A 22,481-nucleotide genomic window follows, 5' to 3' on the forward strand; every position below is an offset into this window, starting at 1 on the left:
CACTTCGATAGGAATACAGAGGTACAGTTGTTTGAAAACTTCCAACTCAACTGAGACTGCTCTGCCTAAAAACACCATTCAGCTTTCCTGCAAAGAGCATCAGCTCAAAATGTTCTTTAAATTCCATTTTCAATTTCCTACTTATCTCCAAGTGATATATCCAATAAACTTACATAGATGCATAACTACATGTTACAGCAATACCTTAATTCAGATTCATCTTGTATTTCTGCATCTGCTCCTTGTCCATTTAATTTTTCATTTATGTTCTCTGCATAATTTAGCTTGTATCCTGAAGCCGTACAGAGTGGAAAATAATTGCACAGTTATCTTTCTGTCCTTCACATAACTATGATAGCACTTCTGGCTGTGAAAAGCTACGATTGAAACTACCATTATGTTGCTGAACTAGTCTTAAAATAGGTACAGCATTTACAGCAACTACAACTTCAGAGAAAGAGTCAGAAAAATCTTCCACTGGCCTGAGCAGAGACAATGAAATTCCCACAGCAACCGCTTATGGCAGTAAATCATGCAGTGCTACTATTATTCAGTAGTTGTGAAAAGTATTTCAGTTCGGAAGGGGAAAAATTGCTTATCAAATCTTAAGAACTATGGAAAAACAGAGCTACTCAATTAGTTATGAGCAAAGAGGATCCTCTCCTTTACATTGCACTCCTTCTTTCTGCTGTCACAGAGTTGTGCCTACCCCTTGATCTGACTAGCTATGAGCAGTGAAATCATACTCTGCCGTGTTCCAGCTGGCGATTTCCACGGTCTGTTCTCTAGGAACACCTAGAGTGCTCCCCCTCCAGTTGGCTACAGGCGTCTATGCTTAGTTTACTTTTTCTATCTTCATTAATCACAGGCACATTAGAAAGGATTAACTAAAAAAAAAAATCCACTAAAATTGATTTTCCTCTATTCTGAATACCAAAGAAAAATAGGTGTCAAGCAGCTTTTTGATGGGAATTCATGCCACATTCCATTTTCCTTTGCACACAACACAGGCTCTGCTTATGCTAAGAAAGCCTGAGGCAATATGAAACTGTCTGAGGTTAAAACTACTATTTGAAAATAAACAGCATCAAATACACTGTCTGCCCTGAATGAAGCATAAATGCTTTGGGATTATGATTCATTGTCTTGCAGTCTTCCTACTCTTGTCTCCTTGAAAACCAACAGCAGATGACAAAATAAAGATGTCACCAGCATTGCAAAGAAAATTACAGTATTGGGACTTCTCTCTCCTCTGCATTCCATGAGCAGGCAGACAAAAAGGCAGACAGAAGGTCCACTGAGGAGGACAGAGTACCCAGTGACTCAAGACTCCAGCACTTTGTTTCTCCCTTCTTCTTTTCTAACTCCTTGAAAAATCACCTACTGCTTTATCAATCTTAGTGGGATAAAAGACAAAAAACTGATCACTATCCCCTCCAAAGCCTCTAGAAACATCTTGGAAGGGAAATACAGCAGAAAAGTCTCAAGCAAGGGAGAGTAAAAGGACAGAGGGAGACATTTGTATGTGCTTTTCTTCATTACTCATGGCATAATCTATTTTCCACTGTGATAAGAAAAAGCAACAGATAAACAGATGGACATCTCATCTATCTTCAGGCTTTCCCTCCTTAGAATACGGGTTTCCAACAACTGGTCCAGAAAGAAGATCTACCCAGAAAGTGCCTTGAAGATAATGAGCTGCATACTGAGCAACTGAGTATTTTGTTTAGCTTGGGACAGGAGATGGAAATGAAAGTATGTCTGAACTGATTGGCAGGGAAACACCAAGATAACTGTCCTTGGCACTAGTGACACAGACAATGCTGTCTGTCCAACTTGGAATATGAACATCACCAGTGATTAGACATCAGTCACTTCAAAAAGCCATCATTCTGTCAGGGTGAAAAGTGGCTCATTTGAAACAACATTCATCTCAAATATCGTGGCTCTCTGGAGGAATATTCAATTAGTGTCCAGAAGTTCTGCATGTGGTACCCCTCGGCAGCTATTGTTATTTTAATCATCAGGAGAGACTAGCAATGAAATAGCACAGTAGATAACAAATTAAAAATAGAGAAAAGAGAAGCAAAAAAAGAAAACAGGAACAGAACTTCAGAAAGATACTTTGGCTATTCACCTAAAAGGAATATAATTTCATCACTGAGTCCTTGCCTCTAAAATGCAAAGAAACAAATGTATGTCATACATAGGAAATCAGCTTGATGGCCTAATATTAAGAAACATCAGAAGATACTGTCCAGCGAATGGTCAGTCACAGTCAACACAATTTTTCTTTCTGCTGAAACATACTGAATTTGTTTAAGAGTGGTGAAATAAAGTAACAGAAAAGACATGTCTGGATGCTTGAGTGGTAGATTCACACAGTGAATTAATGTAATAGTGGTACTAGTACAAAGTTTTTTCTCAGAATATGAAAACAAGAATGTGAAATTCCCCATACTTGGCATACGCACAAGAATTGATATATTAAAACTGAAATATTGACTTTTCTCTGATGTGCCATACAACAAAACTACAGGATAGTTAGGAAGATAAATGTGATCATGCTGGTCTTTGAGGATCAGTATCTGCTGATGCCAGCCACATGACAGGGCGCTACTCCTGAAAATTTGCCTTTGGGGTTTTTCTGGGGGGACTAAGGGGGGCATTAGTCGTCAACATAAAGACCAGCCTTCTGCCAGTTCCAGCAGATGGGACCATCTTTTCTATTCTCTCGTCCTTCCATATGCACCCATCCTAAAGCTAACTGACTGAAAACGTGTAAGAGGATGGCAAGCACAGCCTGGAAGCAGGATTTCCACTGGCTGGATCCAGACTCTGCTTCTTGGCCCTGAAGAAGTTACCTGCGACCTGCTCTCCTGCAGTGCTGGTTAACCCTGGACTCCAACAAAGTCATTTGGACTTTCAACAGCAGTGATAAATAAATATATATAAAAAAAGGCTGAACTAGCAAAAAATTAAGTCCTTAGCAGCCATTTCCCTCCCCATAACTTTGTACTGAATTTTTTACTACTTTCTCTGCAGAAAAGTGAGTTTTAATTATTTGACATCTCAGTGGTAATGCTGTTTCAATACTCCAACTAGAAAAGGTGACAACTACAAAAACTGCTTTTTATAAGAACACATTTAATCACTTAATATTCGCATCTTTAAACTGATGTGTAAAGTGCTACACAGAAGCTAAATATTGTTCGAAATTTCTTGGTTTTGTTTATCCTGTCAGCACTCCTTTCCATCAAAGTGCAGACAAAAGTTTCAGCCACTGCTCATGACATTAACAGGAACAGAACAGTTGAGTTTTCAGTACAGCATTAAAATTGGAGGAGCTTTCAGTTTCACTTCATACAACTCCCCCAGTAACAACGCCAAGCATATTGAAATCACAGCACTGATCACAAAAATCACCTTTGGGACAGCAAAGCACAGACATGAGCAGCGGTCCTATGATATTTCTTATGTAACTGGGCTTACACTGCTGACTAGAGAGCCTATAAATCAGTTTCTCCATAAAACTCTGAAGTCATAGGTGCCAAATACAAACATTTTTCTTATAATCCCATTCTTGATCTTCTCATGTTATTATTGGACTTATTCTTAGCTACATTGTTGCTAAAATAAGTTGCTCTTTTTTTCCTACAAAATTTGCCAAACCCACTGCTGGAATGCATTTGTATTATCCTCTTGCTAGCAGAATTCCAGTAACATTCCCATTGACCTAATTGCAGTTTTTGGCTTGAAAAGATGACACGTTTGTGTGAATCTGGTAAAGCTGTTTAAGCAGGGACACTAGAAATGAAGTGCCCATGTGGCCCCTTTCATCAAGTTCCAGACTGAATCCCCTGAGGAATGTGATGGCATTTCTTCTCCCTGCTCTTTTCTAAAATCCTATTCTAAGCTGCTTTAAAAAAAAATATATCAAAAATCTGACAGAAATAGACCAGAAACTTAAGTAAAGACAGCTGGAAAGATGAAAGAGTGATAATGTTTAGATGCAAACCAAGCGACACGTCCCAGCAACTGGCAGGGACTAAAATCTGTCCCAGAAATGTACGTTATTTCATCTGCCATTAAAGAATACAGTGTCAGTGGGGAAATCTCAGAAACCACAACACAATTACATTGTTTTAAGTCTCTATTTGAAAACGTTATCTCTACTGGAGAAAAACAGCATTTTATATATACCCCCGTAGTGTGATACTGTTACAGCAAACCTTCAGGTAAAAAATTACAGGACAAAAACGATTGCTCAGCAATAGTTTAAAGCCTTCGTAGATACTGCACACCATTATTAGGTGAGCAGTTCAAATGTGGCAATATTACATGAAAAAAAACCAAACAAGCAATATTACATCCCACACTAGATTCTAAACACTGTCTGCAGAGTCTCCATACCAAAGCTACTCCTACTTTTGCCCTTGCTGCTAAAAAATGGGTAAAGTCCCATTTCATGGCAGAGACGGTGCCTTTGACTTATATGTTTTAATCTTCTTGGATGTGCCGACAACCCCCCATTCAGAGTTTCCCCACTTTCCTCTGTTATGAAGCTCTGTCAAAAAGATCTGAATTAGTGGTTAAAAAGATCCTAAATTATGGTTGTACTTGATGATCCTGAAGGTCTTTTCCAAACGATATGATTCTGAAATTCTATGATCCAATGGTCCAGGGATGCATTCACAGCTACGTCTCTACTGTATCTGCATGCTGCGTTCCCAACATATTTCTGGTTATGACATATATTCTTAATTTTATAAAGCTTCAGTCACCCCAGCGGCTTCCTTACCTGCACAGATCTTCCCGTCATAGGTCTCGCACACCCAGTCATGGCACTCGCACAGCGGACCATAGTATTTGCCGGCCTCCGTCACTTGGCAGATGCAGACTCCACAATTGCACCTGCCCCTGCCGCTGCACAGCTGTCCCCCGGGGACGCGGCACCTGAGCTCTGCCTCGGCCTGGGACAGGTGGCATGCAGCAGGACTGCCCAAAGCACTCCTGAGGAGGACAGCAAAGAGGAGATGCTGCGGTCAAAGCCAGGGGCTGGGGGGGAAACCATCCCGCTGCCAGGGCTTCACCCGTTCCCCAAAGCGCCATTTTTAAGGCCACAGCTTTGTTTACGGTTGTAAACTACTACTTGCCTCAAATCACCCAATTTTCTTCCCTTTCATCAGAAATCTCCTTGTTATCTGCAGGAATGCTTATGTTGTGTTGTAATTGCCATGTTAAACTGAAATACGCTCATCATTTTCATTACGCCTATCTGGTATATATGCATATACACATAGAGTTTGATTATCTACCATGAAACATTTTGATTTGAATTATTCCAAAAGCTTTAAAAATGACACATACATCCAAACATTTAGGCACCATAACTGGAATACAGAATACCAAAAAGCAAGCCTATGGTTGATTCTGCTAGAATATATTTGCAAAAGTGATCCTTTTGCAGTCTTCCGGCTGTCAGATATAGAGAATCTATGATTTCATCTGAACAGAAACAGGAGCAATCACTGACTTCCATGTAAAAGTATAGATAGTGGCTGTGGTTTTAATAAATTCAGGAGAATCCAGATGTGAGATCTGGATTGTACCATGCAGTGGAGATCAGGACTTGCAGGACATACACAGGGAAAATCAGGCATTGGCTCATCAGGATCAGGACTGCAGGAAAACAAAACAAAGGACTGGCCAAGGCCAGGTGCCAAAGACAGGTGTTCACAGCGCTAGGGAATGCTGAGGATCCAGGTTAGTACTTCTCAGGCACTAGATGTTACATGCTTGGGAGTAAAAGAGCCGCTGGCAGTAAGCGCAGACAGGTGCTGGCCCTGGTGGAGGCAAAGAGCACAAGGAAAACCACCCTGCTGTGCTGCCACACCAAGACGCAGGAACACACACGGATTTGTGGTTAGGCTCCCGCTCTACTCAGGCAGAACGATTTGGTGGTTTGGGTACAAGCAGCCGTCACCGTCCAACTTTCCCCCACTTTACTATACAAAATATCTCCATCTCGGACAGGAAACACCTCCTGGCAACAAAAAGCCCTGACACCCATGTGACACCCGTCCGCACCCTCCTCAATCCCGAGCACCTTCCCTAGGTACCACGGGGCAGCAGGCAGGGGCAGAGCTCACACAGCGCCTCCCAACTCCCTCCACACCCCGACCCCAATTTGTCAGGAGGGTGCCAGCCCCCCCATGGCCACTTCAGAGCCACACTTACCTCAGGGACGGAGGGGCGGCGGGGTGCAGGCCAGGCAAGGAGGTGACCGCCACCACCAGCAGCGCCAGCCCCGGTAGCCCCCGTGTACACATGGTGCCGAGCTGCGTTCCCACTGCCTCCTGCGGACAGATGGACGGACGGACGGACGGACAGAGCCAGCGGGTGTGCAGAGAGCTGTGAGCTGGGCAAGCCCGGCTCCAGGGCTGCTCCCCCCGCGCTGCAGTGGCGCTGATTAGCTGCCTGGGAGCGGGATTTGGGCAGCGCTCTGGGAGGGAGGCCGGTGCCAAACCCCAAAGTTTACAGTCTAAGCAGGGAAGTAATTAGAAACAGTTGCGCAGCCAGATGGTTTATTTTGATGTTTTAAAAGTGGCCCGCGCACAGATGTGAACGAACTATCTCAGTCTCAAAGCTCAGGCACCGTAAATATTTGAGGTATGCGTATCCCTGCGTCCTTTGATGGATGGCTGTTTGGGATAAGTGCTGCGAGGCGGTCAGGGAAATGTGCACGGCCGAGGTGTTGTCTGTAGGGACTACAGAGGGGACAAGATGTGTGATCCCCAGAGGCGCGGGACTGAGTGGCAGCAAGCCTGTGCCCAGGCCCTGGGGCCATCTGCTGAAAGCCTCACCCTATGCCAGCCATGCTGCGGGCTGGCACCTGGCTGGGTGACCCCAAATAAAACATCCTGAGTGAGCTGGCGCCCAACAGCTTGTTAAAACACAGCACAGTGCTGCATCACACCAGTGGGTGGTTTTGGAAGTGGCTTAAAACTAAGCTATAAGGAAGGAGGCGCACTCCAAATGAGTGAAATTTGGCAGGAATGGCCACGCATATTTCTTTGGAAAAGTCATGCATAGAGGGATAAAAAAGTCTCTCCTATGAGGAGAAGCTGAGAGAACAGGGACTGCTCAGCCTGGAGAAGAGGAGGCTCAGGGGGGATCTCGTCAATGTCTATAAATACCTGAAGGGAGGGGGCAAAGAAGATGGGGCCAGCCTTTTTTCAGTGGTGCCTGTTCACAAGACAAGTGGCAGTGGGCACAAACTGGCACACAGGAGGCTTCGTCTGAGCACCAGGCAGCACTTCTGTGCAGGTGACGGAGCACTGGCACAGGTTGCCCTGAGAGGCTCTGGGGTCTTCTCCTTGGAGATCTTCAAAAGCCACCTGGACATGGTCGTAGGCAAACTGCTCTGGGTGGCCCTGCTGGAGCAGGGGTTGGACCAGATGGCCTCCAGAGGTGCCTTCCAGCCTCAGCCATCCTGTGGTTATCTGTCTGATGGAAAGCTCTTAAGGAAACAAACTTCCACCATGTAAGATAATATGGCATAGGTGTCCTGATCTACACATCCATGTCTGCATTTCTGAAGTAGGCAGTTCACAGAAGCTTTCACTGGTTCCAGAGCCTAAGGCAAAAGCTCTCAGTAGCTTTCATAAAATGAATAACTTTTGGTTTATTCTCATATTAAATATCTGGTATACCACAGATTATACAGTTCTAGAAACTTTTTAAGATTTGGTTAAAAATCCTTCTATTTAGACGCTGCCTTTCCCAAAAGTGTAATTAGGCTTAACATAGTGAACTCAAGTGTACAATTCCCAGGATTACTGCTACCAGACATAGTTCTGCTAGTGCTCTTCCTGTGAACAGTAAGTCAAACAATTGACTTTGCTCTGCTGGTCTTATACATGCCAAAAGAACTGTTTTTAAGTTCAATTTGGGGCCTGTAAAGTCCAATTTTTAGACAAGTATGCATTCAATTGAAACATAAATTTTCATTGAAACATGAAAGAAGAAATCGGGAAAAAATTGTTCTAGCCTAATAGTAAATACACATTCTTATTTCCTGAAGATATGAAACCAAACATGATTCAAATGGACTATTTAAACACACGACTTCTGCCTTATTTTAATAGATTAGCTTGAAGCTGTGGCCTGTAAAACTTGCTGTCTACTTGTATTGTGCTATCCTCTATACAACACATAATTTTGTCCTGTAACATGAACAAGAATATCTAGGAGGAAAAAAAAATCTTACAGTCCTGTATATAGCTGCTGCTTATTGTATACTAATTTTGTAACAATTTTGCTGCCCTTTATTGTATATTTCCCATTGAAAATGTTACAGAATTTTCTCATGCAATGCTGATGGTAAAAATCTTGTATTAAGACCAATCTACTGGCTTCAGTCTTGCAAATTGTTTACCATTGTGCTAAACTCTTGCATCTGACTTTGATGGATCTAGTGAAAAGGTAAGTAAATTGGCAGACTTTTATTTTTGACAATCCTTGAATTCTGAAGTCCATGCTTAATGCAGCACTATGAGTTCTGTGGGATAGTTTTTCAAATTTATCTGTAATGTTACAATTAAAAAAATCAAAAAGGCAGCACTTTTAAGAACAATGTAGTTGTCAGATATTGTACTGCTAGAAGTCTGGAGTTACAGAGGAATAAATATAAAGCTTTGCATTTTAAACAATAGTAATTCCCTTTTGGCACTAAATTTATCTTTAATCCACACACTAAAATGTTGCCATCTGTTCGTCTTCCTTCTTTTTTCCTGTGCAGACTGGTGGTGATAGGTGTGTGCAAGACCTTCGAGCGGCCTGCAAACTGTAACTTCAAACGTACGAGCAGAAAACATGTCACGATATGTTGACCTTATCACTTTCTTATTTTTTATTTATTTACATCTGTCAGGGTTTTAAGCAGTACACACATTTTGGCTGTGGATCTTTTGATTTTGGAGAAGGCAGTTAAACAGCCCAAGGGTGGAGTATTTAAAATGTGCACCCAGAGCTTAAGTTTAGTAATTGCTTTCATATGTGCTTGCCACTATTACTGTATCTCAGTGCTTCCTTACTGGATTTTAACCTTTGCTTGTGTCTATTATTTAATCATTTAAGCTTTGAATGTTTGTGTGCTTGCATATATACATATATACATATATGCATATACATACACTCTGTACATTTATGTACAATGTGTGCATATATGTGCACTATGTGGTCTAAGAGGCTCCCAAACAGAATGTAAAATCAATTTAAAAGGAACCAGTCTCTTTCTAAATGAGAACCTGACATGCTGTCATGAGGACAGCTCACTTCCTTTCAGCCACTCCTGTATGTAATCTTCAAGAGCTTTGTTATTTCTGGATAACATACACCTACACTAAGTACAGTATTCATAAAATGCTAGCTTTCCTACACATTGGAGTTTCAGAAGAAGGCTTTAGACCTGTAGGTGCTTGGTACGTGTACACTTAACACTTTGCAATGTCACCACCTGCAGAGAAAAAAGTAGAGAAGAGAAAATCAACACAATGCTGAGGAGGAGGAGCTGGAACATACTGCTAATATTGAACAGCCTTCTGAAAAGTAGGCAATAGACTTAAGTAACACTTGTCAAACAAGAAATGTCTTCAAATAAAGATGTGGAACCAAGAAAATAGGTGCTGCTAAACACACCTACAGCTGAACCTCAGTTTAAGTCCATCACTATTAGCATTCTTATTAAAAGCTTACAGGATCTGGTATGGATTTTTCATTTTTTGAAGGCAAGCAACATCATAACTGTTGTGCCAGAATTGTTCCAGTGTTTGTTCTAACAACAGAAGAGATTGTGCAGAGAGTTTGAGGAGTCTCCCTCCTTGGAGATATTCAAAAGCCGTCTGGACATGGACCTGGACAACTGGCTGTAGGTGACCCTGCTTTGAACAGGGAGTTTGACAAGATGACCTCCAAAGATCCCTTCCAACCTCAACCACTCTCTGATTCTGACTCTGATTACATACTCTGCTGCTAAACGAGATTTGATTTGCCATGGGGAACCAGATGGGCTCTTCCTACTCCCTTATTACAGCCTCTTAGTGGCCAGCATAATTTTGCTGTCACTTTAATGAAAGCATTAGGCAAACCAAAATTTCATGCTATTTTTAAGTGTTTGTTTGTTTGTTTTTAATAAAACAAAACAAAGCAAAATGTGCATCCAGTGAAGAGTTTAATCGTAAAATATAACTGGAGACCACCAAAATTTGTCAAATACTGTTCCTGGGTTTCCATGGATCCCAGTATAGTAACACCACCAGTTTTTCTATGAGGAGACTTTGCGGAGGCATTCACTTCCACAGCATTTTTCTAAAATTAACCAGAAGTTGAAAATCCCACATATCACACAAGTTATTACTTCTCTATAAAATCTGTAATGAGGAGCTTTGGAAGCTCCCGGTGATTTTGCATCACTTCTGTCACTGAAACACCGTCACTAAACTAGACAGCTCTAAAGACCTAACCTATGACAAGCCATTTTAGCATCTGTAGACTAAAGTACTTGATGAAGATAACTGAAATCTGTCTAAATTAAACAGTTCGGAAATGCACTCAGCTCTTGAGATTCATTGCTGTACTAGCCGATGGCAGCCTTGGAGATGAGCAAGAGATGCCAGAGCTGTGCAGAGCAGAAAACCTTGTCTTCATTTTGCTGACATGAGATGGAATCTGGGACAGCTGATGGTACCACACAGGGAATAGAAATAGCTTTTGGAGTTATAGGATCAAGGTTAGAACAAGATTAAAGCTGAGCTGGCCAGAATGTTGCTGCCCTGAATAGTAGAGAATATAAGCTATCCAAACAGTTCATAGGCCAACATTAATCAAGATGTTATTGTTTTATACTCTAGTGTAAAACCTTAGCTTACTCTTTCAGGTCCTAGTCAAAACTTTACATAGTAGATAGGTCTTGTGTTTGTTTAATGTTTACAAGTTAATTCCCCAAAACAGCAATAGTACTCTGCTTTTACAGAGGCCTTACAGCTGCATGAGATTTTTAAGCGTGAGCTTGCAAGACAGCTCAGAATGCCAGCAAAAACAGTGTGTTTTTAAAACCATACTATTACATTCTTAACCTTTTTGCACCTATTTTAGAAAGTAAGTCAAGGTCTGGTGCAATCCAAGCTAACAGCATTGTTGAAGAGGCCAAGAAACAACATAAATGGACATTTTTTGCACATTTTTTGACATGAACCCTCACTCTGTGGTCACACTGTGTCTTATTTTTTAAAGGGACAATGCTACTTGCTGCTGGGAATCTTGAAAAATCTAAAACAATAACAGCAAAACAATAAAAATAATGAAACTTTGATTTTTGTATTTTTAACTAGTTACCAGAATTAACTGTATAATGAAGGACATCTGTCACTCATCTGTCACTGAAGAGTTGTTCCTAGGGACAGTAAATTAAAAAATGAAAATTGCTGACTTCTTAGAGGAAACCAGCAGTATCTCAGGTTTACATTTGAGGTGGACATATGCACACCAGATTCTCCAGGCAACAGCAACCCCTCTTGTATGGTTTCAGTGCTCAGTCACTGGGTTCTGCTGCTTGTTATTAAACCAAAAACGAAGGAGAGACCAAAATGAAGAGAAACTGGCGGGTGACAAATATTGCCCGTCTTCCACATACTAAGCATTTTTGAAAAGTAAGCCACATATATACACAGTTAGTTGTAGATTTAAGGACCCTGCTTAAGGTCTGAAAATGTGAAAAGCATATTCTGTACAATCTATTTCGGTTTTTCAGTGTTGACACTAGTCACAGACACTTAAGAATGGAAGTTTTGCAGTCCATCCCAATCAAAATCTCTCATAAATACTAGCTGACCTTCTCTACCAGTCATTAGCCTGATGTTGCTCTGTGATGATTCTTGTTACGGTTATATGCTTCCAAGTGAGAGCACCTCTCAGCCTGAGCCATACTGAGCAGACAGATGGAGGAAAGCCAGGCAGCTGTACCACTTTTAATCAGGCAGAGCCCTGCCATGCTGCTGTGGTGCTGCTTTGCATGTGCAGAGCAGACTTAAGATTCCTGGAGAACTTTGTGGTAACAGCCATTAAGATGACTAAGGACTTTGGATGCTTTGGGGCGAGACAGCAACAAAGCAGGAATCTAGCACTTTTTGACTGTTATCCCACGCCTAAATGATTAAATCTTCCTTTGGGTCTGAAGTTTAATTCTGAATTTCTAAATGACATTTTATGACCTTTTTTTAAAAGCTTAACCATCATTTCAAAATGAATATTTCATGAGTTCTTTTACTCATTATGGAGTATCTGAAATCTGATCAAGCAGTGAGTTCTTTTCTAAGTGGTAAATCAAATTCCAACAATAGCATTTCCACTAAGCTCAGCTCCTTGGGATAGTTTTTCTTCTTCTTTTTTTTTTTTTTTTCCTAAAAAAAAAAAAATCCATTACTCTTCAGCTCCTTAAGATATGTATGAAAAGTGAGAACAAGAGAGGTACAAATAAAGCTCAAATACATTCAGAAATAAAAGTTTTTATTTTCACTATTTCTTATGTTGCTTTTCCCATTTTCAACCACATAAAATACAAAAATTGCTGTGGAAATGTGTATTTATATAGATATCAGCAAATGAGAGAGTAGCAATTGGATTTTGTAAAACAGAAGAGTTGGTGCCTAGCATTAGTGCTTTCCCTTCATAACAGTTGTTCTTTCTCACTGAAAATGGGGAAGATGAGACGTCCAATACTTGCCTGCTTTTGTGCAGCCTATTAAAACCATGACTCTAATTTTTATCTTTATCATTGCTTGAGTCAGCTGCATTCCAGAAAATACATAAATAAATAAAAATAAACCATGGGGCTTGAGGGCTAAACAAATTCTGCAATGAAATACACAAAACAAGGCTTTTATTTTCTCCTTGAGACCTGCCTAGAAAACTTTGGTTTCTCAATCACCTTTCATGCAGGAAGACCTTACTGTGTTTGCAGAACACGTTACAGAAATTAAAGGTAAGGCTGAGAACTGTCACCTTGAATTCTCAATATCGGTCTTCTGGAATCTTCTAAAATTCCATTTTAAATGGAAGCTTCCTCCTGGCCAGATTCAACTGTGTGTTAGAGTTTGAGATAGGAATAAGAAAATTCATTTTTCTATTCTAGATTTAGAGAGAAGAAATGCAAATATTTACTAAGATATATCTTTCTTTTCGACATATTTCACATTACAGTAAAGTTACATCTTCCACTTAACCCCCAAATTCAGTCCTTATATGTCTATTTTTGGCTTGCCATTTAAGTCAATGAGAACTTTCTAAATCAAAATAAAACCACGCTATAGCCCCAAATGTTAAATATTAGCATGGATTTTAAATGGCAAAATTTGACCAGCAATTTTATAAATATTTACATTTTCCACTTTATACTCATATAGTGATACGTGCAACTTAATTTCTAAAATGTTCATAATTGCTTTTTCTGTGGCAGTCATGAAGGTAAATTTGTGGTGAATTACCAAATCAGAAAAGGGCTTTTTCTAGCAGGCAGTAGACCTTCATTGCCTCCACAAGTCTTCAAATGAAAGATACTACCATTTTTTCTTTGTGCGTAGCAGGCACGTCAAGGTATCAAGAACTAAACCCTTTTTCCAGCAGCAGCACCACCTTATGCAAGTCATGCTTATGGACAGATGACCCAGAGAACCCAAACTTCTGCTGAAAGCATTGGTCTCTGTTAACAGCCTGCAGTTTACAGAAGCTCCGTATTGGTGGGGAGGGCAAACTTTAATGCTGTGTTACCAAATCCGATACCAGGTAAAAGTAGAAGTGTGAAATACGTAGGAAATACGTATTCCATTGTACAAGCTATATGTCAGGAAACATCCCCTTTTATTTGGCACTGATTAAACTGCATGTAAAATACTGCATCCAATTCTGAGTCCCTTTGGTACAAGAAAGATGTTAATACACGGGAGCAAGGTGAGTTGCATGCCACCAAGAGGGTTTGGACTGGAGCACTTGCCCCATGAGTAGAGGCTGAAGGAGCAGTGTTTGTTCAGCCTGGAGAAAGGATGGCCTTGGGGGCACCTCAGAGTGGCGTGCCAGGGCCTACAAGGATGGTGTCATGAGGATGGAGCTGGGTTCTTCTCTGAGGTGCATGAGAGCAGAAGGAGAGACAGCAGAAGGGTCTGACTGGACATCAAGAAAATTAATTCTTCTCAATGAGGACAGTCAAGCACTGGAACAGGTCGCCCACAGAGGTTGTGCAGTCACTGTCTTGGGAGGTTTTCAAGACCCAACTGGATAAAGCCCTGGTGCGATCTCATAGCTGAGCTGTTTTCAGCAGATTAGATGGACCAGGTGGCCTCCCAAGGTTCCTTCCAACCTGAATTGTTCTATCACGTTATTTTTCCTAGGCCAGTATGTCCACCAAAAAGCTCCTGCACAAAACCACATCTGCTAGCAAATGCTGATTTCTTTTCCTTAGATATAGCTGCTATGCTTCACTTTTTGCAAATGTCACTTTTCATTCACAAGATGCTATCACCACCAGCATAACGCTGCCTAGCAACTTATTCCAACTAATAAGACATAATAGAGGAAAGAGACAAAGTATGAAGAGTATTATTTGTAAACACATTTATTCCTAAATTGATCCTTTTTCCTTTTTCTTTTTTTTTTTTCATTAGTTATCAGCTGGCTGCTTGCTATTAAAGACACTAGTTCTGCGAACACTAAAATTAGGTGCTTAAATTTACTGGAATTGCTAATGCTGTTAATGCGGGACGTAAGCACCGACAGGGCTGCATCCATAATCCTGAGGCCAGCTCCCTAACTGGCTTATTAGTTTTTTGTTGTAAACATCAAATAGATATAATCTAACGGGACTTAATGCAATTTATGCCATATGTTTTCCTTCTGTTTTCTGTGTTATTTTGCTAGGGGTTTTGTTTTTCAAATCCTATTCCATGTCTTTAATACTATCTTCACAACAACTGTATTTGCAGGATTACCTCTTCGATTTCGCTAATTTTACAGGCTCCAGAAAGCTACGAGTTTGTATAATATCACACCAACTACAATCATGTAAAGACAAAACAATAATCTACTGAAATTTCGGCTTTTTTTTGGCCCAAGAAGATAGAAATACAGATTGGAACATGGTGACTTCACGCATACAGGCAGTTTCCCAAGGACTTATTAATTTATTTAAGGTATCTCTTTGCTACTTTATGGATGATGCTACTTTATGAATTTATTTTACCGTGGAGCTCAAAACTGAGCCTTTATTTGGATCTTCAGTAACCAGACAATGAAGAAGACCACCCAGTTGATGTGACCATTGCAGTGAACTCTGTGTGGTCACAAAGAAGTGTGCAGCTACTAGAAGAGCTTTGAGATGCACACATAAGGTTACCAAAATAAAAAACTACCATAGTACTTGATGACCACGCCAAGCAAACAAACAGAAGCAAAAGAAGCACAAAACCAACATCCCAAGCCCTACAGAGCTGCTGCACAGACACACTTTGGTGGCAGAGTGCTGCTTTCTCCTGTTTGGGTAGCTGCTTCTTGCCCAGCTACTGCTCAGTTTGAGCCGGTAGGAAGCATCCTGGCCTCCTTCTTACTTCCTTCACCCGTTATCTGTCTCGGGGCTCGGTGCACAAAGCCAGCCCCCCACGCCAAAACTGCTGCGAGGGGCCGAGAGGCAGCGGGCTGCATCCCTCTTCCAGGCTGCGCCTTCGCTGTGCGTGAGGACACCGCCGGCCGCCTCGGCCGCCTCTCCCCTCGGCACCTGCCGATCCGAGGCACCCGGCTGCATCTCGGCGGCGATTCCCCCCCTTCCCCCGCCGCCCGGGCCCCGCAGGCCGCCCCACCCGCCGCCGCTGTTGCCGAGAGACCGAGGGCGGCCGCCGCCGGGGCCCCCTCCGCTCCCCGCGACACCCCGGGACCGGGGCCGGCCCCTCCCGACCGCGCCATGAAGGCGGATGCTGGCGGTAGGTGGGAGGCGGCGGGCGCGGCCGGCTCGGTACTGGGGTCCCCGGCTCCTCCCCGCTCCCTCCCCGGCCCCCCCCGAGCACCCCGGGAAGACCGCGGCGACAGGGCCCCGGCACCGAGCCCCGGGGGCCGCGGCGGGCTCGGGGCCGGGGGAGCGGCCCTCGGCCTGGGCAGAACGAGCCCGGGCTCGGTGCCCGCAGCGGCCCCGGCCGGGGGGCGCTGGGGGGGCGCGGGGAGGGGTGGCCGGGACCCCCCGCGGTGGTGGTCGGGGGGAGATGCTGGCCCCAGGGGAATCTCCCCGGGGTTAACGCGCAATTTCAAGGGCCTCGGTTCGTTATGTGAATGGAGACTTGCTTATTATTATTATTATCATTATTATTATTGTCCACGTCTTGTTCTAGCGCTCCTGACGTCAAAGGCGCGTTTGTAGGAAGAGCTGAGGTTTCTGGTGGCCTTTGCCTACGAGCGTGGCTTTTAAGTTAGCTGCAGTTTCTTCAGTTACCCGTTGTTGCGTTCGGAGTCGCTCATAAAGCAAATATTAACAGCGAGAAAATACAAAGTGTACGCTGTTTGAGTCTTTTGTCTTTCACATCTTCAATTTCCTGGTTCATTGCATTGTCCCTCTTTTCATTTCCTTCTACAGCAGCCTCATCCCACCTGCCCCCTAACCGACCAAAAAAAGAAATAATACATATTAAAAATGGACTGATTTTTGCTGTATAAATCACAAGAAACTTCAATGGAGGGAGAAAACAAATACCGCTTTGAGCTGATCTCTCAGGCTACTAGAAGACTCCAGCTTTCTGCAAGTTCATGAGTATGTCTCTGGGAACATTTAGGAATAGCTAGGGGAATTATTTCCTCAACTGTTTTAGTTAACAGCTGTGTTTTGAAATGAAATATTAAAGCCATAATAAGTACCATGTAATTTGTGTTGTAGTAATGTAGACCCATATGTTTGGCATGTCTTTTTTATGTTAATCTGAAATGTGGTCCACCACAGTTTGTTCCCATTTGAGATATGCTTCCTGGAAATACAACCTTTTAACATACAGACTCTGCTTTGACTTCCACCTTTTGGGCATTGCTGTTACCATAGACACCATGTGGCATTCATTCAGACCCACATCTTGAGCCACACAGATTTTGGGCCTTAAACTTTCCCCACGGGAAAGTAATATCAAGCTGTGTTACAGGCGGTAATGGGCTACTGGACCAAATTCTGGAAGAGGTGCGAAGTCACTGATTTTCCAAGATAAGAATCTTTTCCTAAGACATGTCATGATGAGCTAGAACTACTATTGGCTTCTGGGGTTTGGGATTTTTCCCTACCTCATGCTATTTAGGAATTCAGGCAGTTGAAAACAAGATTTTTGCTGTCTTTATGAGAAAAATGGAGGTGGTCACATTCATGAAATAAACTTATTTTTACTGTGTTACTAATTCAGTACTTCCATGGCTAGAGAATTACTTGGTTTTTCTGTAGATTTTGAGCATGAAATCTTTTTTGAGGTAAAGAACAAAATCAGCCAAATATGCCAGCTATATGTTGAATCATGTTTAATTCCTTTTCAGTCTTTTTCTGTTCTCCCTTTTATTTTAACCTCCATTTGAAGTTCCCTGTATCAGGTTAAGTACTGGTAAATGTCGTATTTCTGGTGATACTACCTCTAAACGATGGTTGCAAATTACCTTGTTACTACTCGTTTATTTTTGTTTTCTCTTCCTTTATTTTCTATGATCTTTTCATCTTTCATCCCTGTTATTTTTCCCTACTGTGAGAATACTCTGGCAGTGGAACAAGATGCCCAGAGAAATTGTACAATCTCCGTTCTTGGTGGTATTCAGGACCAGACTGGAGTAACCTGGGTAAACTGTAGCCTTGTCTGACATCTGACTTGAGCATTCTTGGGCAGGAGATTGAACTAAAGACCTTGTGAGTCCTGAGTCAGCCTGTGATTCTATGTTCTCAGTTTTCCAGTTAAATTTTTCCCAAAAAAACTTCCCCAAAGTTTGGCCTTTTGTTCTCGAGCCATTACATTCAATGTTGTGGTTATGGAGATGGCAGTACAATACCAAAGGTTGTGGCTGCAACTTGGGGGAACTGTCCTGCAACAATGAGAGTCTGCATCACAGGCCAACTTTTTTTTTTTTTTAAAAGAAAAGAAGATGAGAAGGAAGAGTCCTGATTGTGTTTTAAGGATTTCCAGCTTAAAATACATGGGTATTAACAGTTTATCTGGAAATTCCTAAAGTAATATATATAAACAGAAGAATTTGGAAAAGGGAAACCATCTAGAATATTCAAGTTTTTAATAATTACTCTAGTAAAAATTGTAACAAGGCTAAAAGTAAATAATCACTATTTATTTTATTTTTAATGTATCAATTTAAACTCTGAAAAAATGCATATACAAGGTTCTAGGCACCGTAGTGTGTAATTAGTAGTACAACAAAATCCCAGCAACATTAAAATAATCACTTAAGCAGGCATGCTGCCAACCATCTGCCTATGGAGAAGCTCCTTTCTACCCCTTCATCATTCTGGGAAGGGTGCCCTCAACCCTTGCTTTAAAATCCTGCTAACTATGTCTCCTGCAGCATTCATAGGGAGTTAAAGAATGTGGGATCTTTTAAAAAGGGTGGGTTGCTCCCTGAATCCTCTCAAAGAATGACCTGCTATCAATCCCCTTGCTTTCACTGGGGGCAACAGTTTCCACCTGGTGATGAGTAGACCACAAAAGCAAATCCCAGAATATTGATCTTGTATTTTTTCTAGCATGGTTCTTATTAAGCTCATTGATGCAATTCTTCATCAGCTTTTAAGGATTTTCATATAGACCACACTGCAGTAGATTAGTCGTAGCGTAGCAAGCAATAGGTAGGTAGTTTACCTGTTTTTTGTTGTTGTTGTTGTTGTTGTTTTTAATGCAGTTTCTTATTTGAAAAATGGGAAAATGCCAAACTTTATATAAAGCTATGAAGTTCATTATCTGGCTGTATCACAATACTGTGAGTATGCTCTTCAAAATTATATCTTGTGGCTGTTTGAAGGCTTACTATAAAAGGGACTTGTCCTGTGACCTCGTGTGGTAGTAGTGGTAGGTTGTATATCTTGTTCAAGTCATGTCTGCCTTTATATGCAATTTGATACTTGATTCTGCTTGCTGAGTAGGCCTCAATCATTTGGCTGGGTCTGAGAGGAAGAAATTCATAAGAAGTAAATATGGTGTGAGCATTGTCCTTAGCTGCAAACAACACGAGACATGTTGTGAGCAAAGAACTAAAGCCTGGACACCTGTCTGTTTTCAAGCTAGATGCTCTGAACGCTGGTGGCCATCAGCAAACGTTACACTTTCCTTGGTTGCTGAACCCCACTATGATCTTTTTGGCCTGGGGTCCTGTTAGTATAAACAAGCTGTCATCAGCTGTTATTTCCTACTTGTATCCAGATGACTTGAAATTGTGAATGCAAGTGCTTTCTAGGATATTTCCTTCAGTAGACCTTCTTTGTGAAAAATCCTGTTTGTTTTTAATAAATACTGAAGTTTGATCAGCTATTAGGTGTAAGTTGCATTTAAATTAAGGAGGGAGATCTGTGAGGGCATTTTATCAGATGAAATGCCAATACCACACAGAGAGAAAAATAACTGACAAGCTTTTCTTTGAAACTAGTTATGAGTTAATAACATCCATAGTGGTATGTGCCATGTGACTGTATCCATTGGAATTCTGTCTTTACCCGTATAAACTTACATATATCTGTACTATCATGTCTATAATTTGCTCACTTCAAATGTTCTGGTACATGAAAACAAATCCTAAAGTACTTTGCACATGTAACTGCACTGAAAAGCAGGGATGGAATTAAAATTTGGTGCAGAAACAGTGACAATTTGCTAAGAGGGAAAGAAAAAAGACTATTGAGGTAAAAGAAGTAGAACTTACATTTTTCCTGTAACCATAGTACAGCTAAGAGCAATTTCTTCCTTAACATCATCATGCTGTTTGTATGGGTGTCCATGTCCTCCCTCTGCCACTCATTATATATTTGGCGGATTTTAGATATTACAGATAGTAAAAAGTTCAAAGCCAATAACTTTCTAACAATTTTAGGAGTCACTTTGTGTGTCCCAGCTCTGGGAAGAGTTGGAATTGGAGCTGACATTTTCAGACAAGAGAGAATTTACGTGGAAGGGAGTTCTTAGAGGTGGCCAGCCATGAGAGGACCTTCAGTCGCTGCTCGCACAATCTCAGGTGACAAAGTCAACAGACTGAGACAGGAATATGTTGGAAACCAGACATTGATGATGCAAAGGATTTGTCTGATTTTTGAACTCTCCTTAAAGTTAGTTATATCTGCTTTATTTTTCTATATATTTTTTGTGAAGTCATTTTTCAACTGCTTTCTTTATCTACCAGAATTTATAAGCACATTTTCCTGAGTTTGTGATAGAGAGTGCTTGAGCAGAATATGCTGTATGTAGTGAACTTTTTTTTTTTATATAAACACACAGATTTCTCAGGTTTTGATGTTGTGTAGGTAGGATCAGCTACTTTTTTAAGTTTGTCTTTTGATTTTTGTAGGAAGTGCAAACTTCCATTAGCAGAAGTGTCTTATGGCTAGTGTGGATATCGTAAACTGGGATTAGACCTTCTTCAGACTTCTTCTTTCCCTAAGTGCACAGTGGGTCTTGAGTTTACCAGTTATTGTGCTTGAACACTTTGATTTAACCATAACCTGCAAATTTATTGTAATGCTGATAGTTTATTGTCTCAAAATTTAGTTTTGAGATAGTGTAGTAGTTGCTGAACATGTTGAAGTTCAGGGGAAGAGAGGGAGATCAGGCTGACCAAATGGATCAGAAGGGACACAGCGCATGATTCATATTCTATTTTGTTTTCTTCATTATTTTTTGCATCTTAAAATAGAGGAAAGTTTTAAAAGCAAAAAGGCTATGTTACTGCCTGAGTAGGTTGACACCTGTGCTGTGGATTTTCATTGCTATTGTAAAGAAAATGCTCCAAAGAAATCTGATGTTGGTGTAGCCCTAAAACTCCATGGTATTTTCTTGTCTCAAAACCTGTCTTTGTCCCGCACCCAGTATTTCTTAAAAACTCCGGAGCTAGAAATATATCCTAGGGAATGTATTAAGCCTTTCGTGTTAATAACAGGTTGTGATCAAAGAAAGACCTAATGATGTATGTCGGAATCAATGTGGGAACTGCAGGGGTGGATTTATAGTCAGGGTTAGGGAGGACTGCAGCCTCCCCATTAGCACAGCTTGGTGTGGTGCTTGCTGCACGTCGCATGCTGCAAGGAGTGCCTGCACAGCTCCCTTCCTCCCATTCATCTTTCAGCTAGTTGCCTCTTAAAAAAAGGTGCAAAAGGTGTTGTAGGCCACACATTAAACTTCCTCACGTGTACGGGGCAGAGTGCAAAGCACCAGGCTCTGTGTTCTGCAGTAACAAACTCATGTTAAAGGGCTGCATGTTCCCTGGGAAATTGCAAGCAGTGTGAAAAAACAACAACAACAAATTGCATAAAAGCTTGAGAGCAACCTTATTATACTTTTGAATAATAATCTTGCTAAAGACCATTTTCAGAAGATTCTTGACTTGTGGTCTTTATTGTGGTGGTGCTTTTTTTTTTTTTAATGGGGATTTCTGCTCATTTCAAGTAGAGAAATAAACTAGGTGGTTCTTGTATTCCATAAATGTTTATTCTCTTCTGTTGGATTTGTATATATGGCAATTCATTCAAGACTACCCCTTAAAAGGAATAATTTTGATCTCTTTAGTTACAACACTTAAGAATGAACTGAATCCATTATTAACATCTAAAGTTCATGTGTCCGTATCAATTCCAAAAATAAAGAATAAAAACAAATAAGTTGGTGTCACTGGGTAGAAGGGTAGATGGGAGTTTCATTAGAAGTATATGGCTCATCTTCCCACCCATCAGATGTACAAATAAGCAATTCTTTGGTAATTGTCTACTTTATTCCTCAAATGGACATAGCTGCTTATTTAGAGTGTCATCTTAAAACAAAACAAAACAAAACAGTAGTGTCTTGTCCATGTTTCATATCCTGAGACTTTTTTCATAATTCTCTTATTGATTGTATTTGCCTTGTTGATCCTCTGTTTATTCCTATGTATTTTCTTAAGAGTTTACTAGGAAATGCAGAAATTGGAAGCATAAAATTAATATTTTATTGATTGAATAGCTTTTGAGTAACAGTTTACAAAGGATAATATGTGCAGGAAACATTTTAGATTTTTTTTTCCAAGGTCTCGAGAAGTGCAGCTCCCAAGAAATTGCAGTAAACTTACCACTTTACTAAATGTAGCCATTTTAAAGCTTCGTGACCTCAAAAAAATACCAACAGCTCCAAGGCTTCAAGAGTTTATAGTTATGCTTTGGTCCAAATAGAGAAAATGGGTCAATACAA

At 41.1% G+C, this 22,481-nt stretch overlaps 2 protein-coding genes across 5 annotated transcripts in view; one reads left to right on the forward strand and one right to left on the reverse strand.

Moving 5' to 3' along the window:
• ITGBL1 (integrin subunit beta like 1) overlaps positions 1–6,631 on the reverse strand; it is a 149,002-nt gene extending 142,371 nt beyond the window's left edge. Inside the window, exons 1-2 of the mRNA XM_080575930.1 lie at positions 6,241–6,631; positions 4,802–5,013 (exon numbers count right to left, since the gene is read on the reverse strand). Of these exons, the coding sequence (XP_080432056.1) occupies positions 4,802–5,013; positions 6,241–6,332 (304 nt within the window). The 5' untranslated portion in view covers positions 6,333–6,631. The remainder of the gene's footprint in view (positions 1–4,801; positions 5,014–6,240) is intronic.
• An 8,095-nt stretch (positions 6,632–14,726) lies between these two features.
• NALCN (sodium leak channel, non-selective) overlaps positions 14,727–22,481 on the forward strand; it is a 237,353-nt gene continuing 229,598 nt past the window's right edge. For 2 of the 4 annotated variants that reach the window (XM_080575902.1, XM_080575905.1), the window contains exon 1: positions 14,728–16,025. The gene's annotated coding sequence lies outside the window, so the exon portion shown is untranslated. Of the gene's footprint in view, positions 16,026–16,669; positions 16,844–19,017; positions 19,039–22,481 lie in introns of those variants that run through there. The other 2 variants (XM_080575903.1, XM_080575904.1) reach the window with 2 other exon arrangements.

This window comes from Anser brachyrhynchus (assembly GCF_964034855.1).
Source record: "Anser brachyrhynchus genome assembly, chromosome: 1".
In the NCBI taxonomy this organism is placed as follows: domain Eukaryota; kingdom Metazoa; phylum Chordata; class Aves; order Anseriformes; family Anatidae; genus Anser; species Anser brachyrhynchus.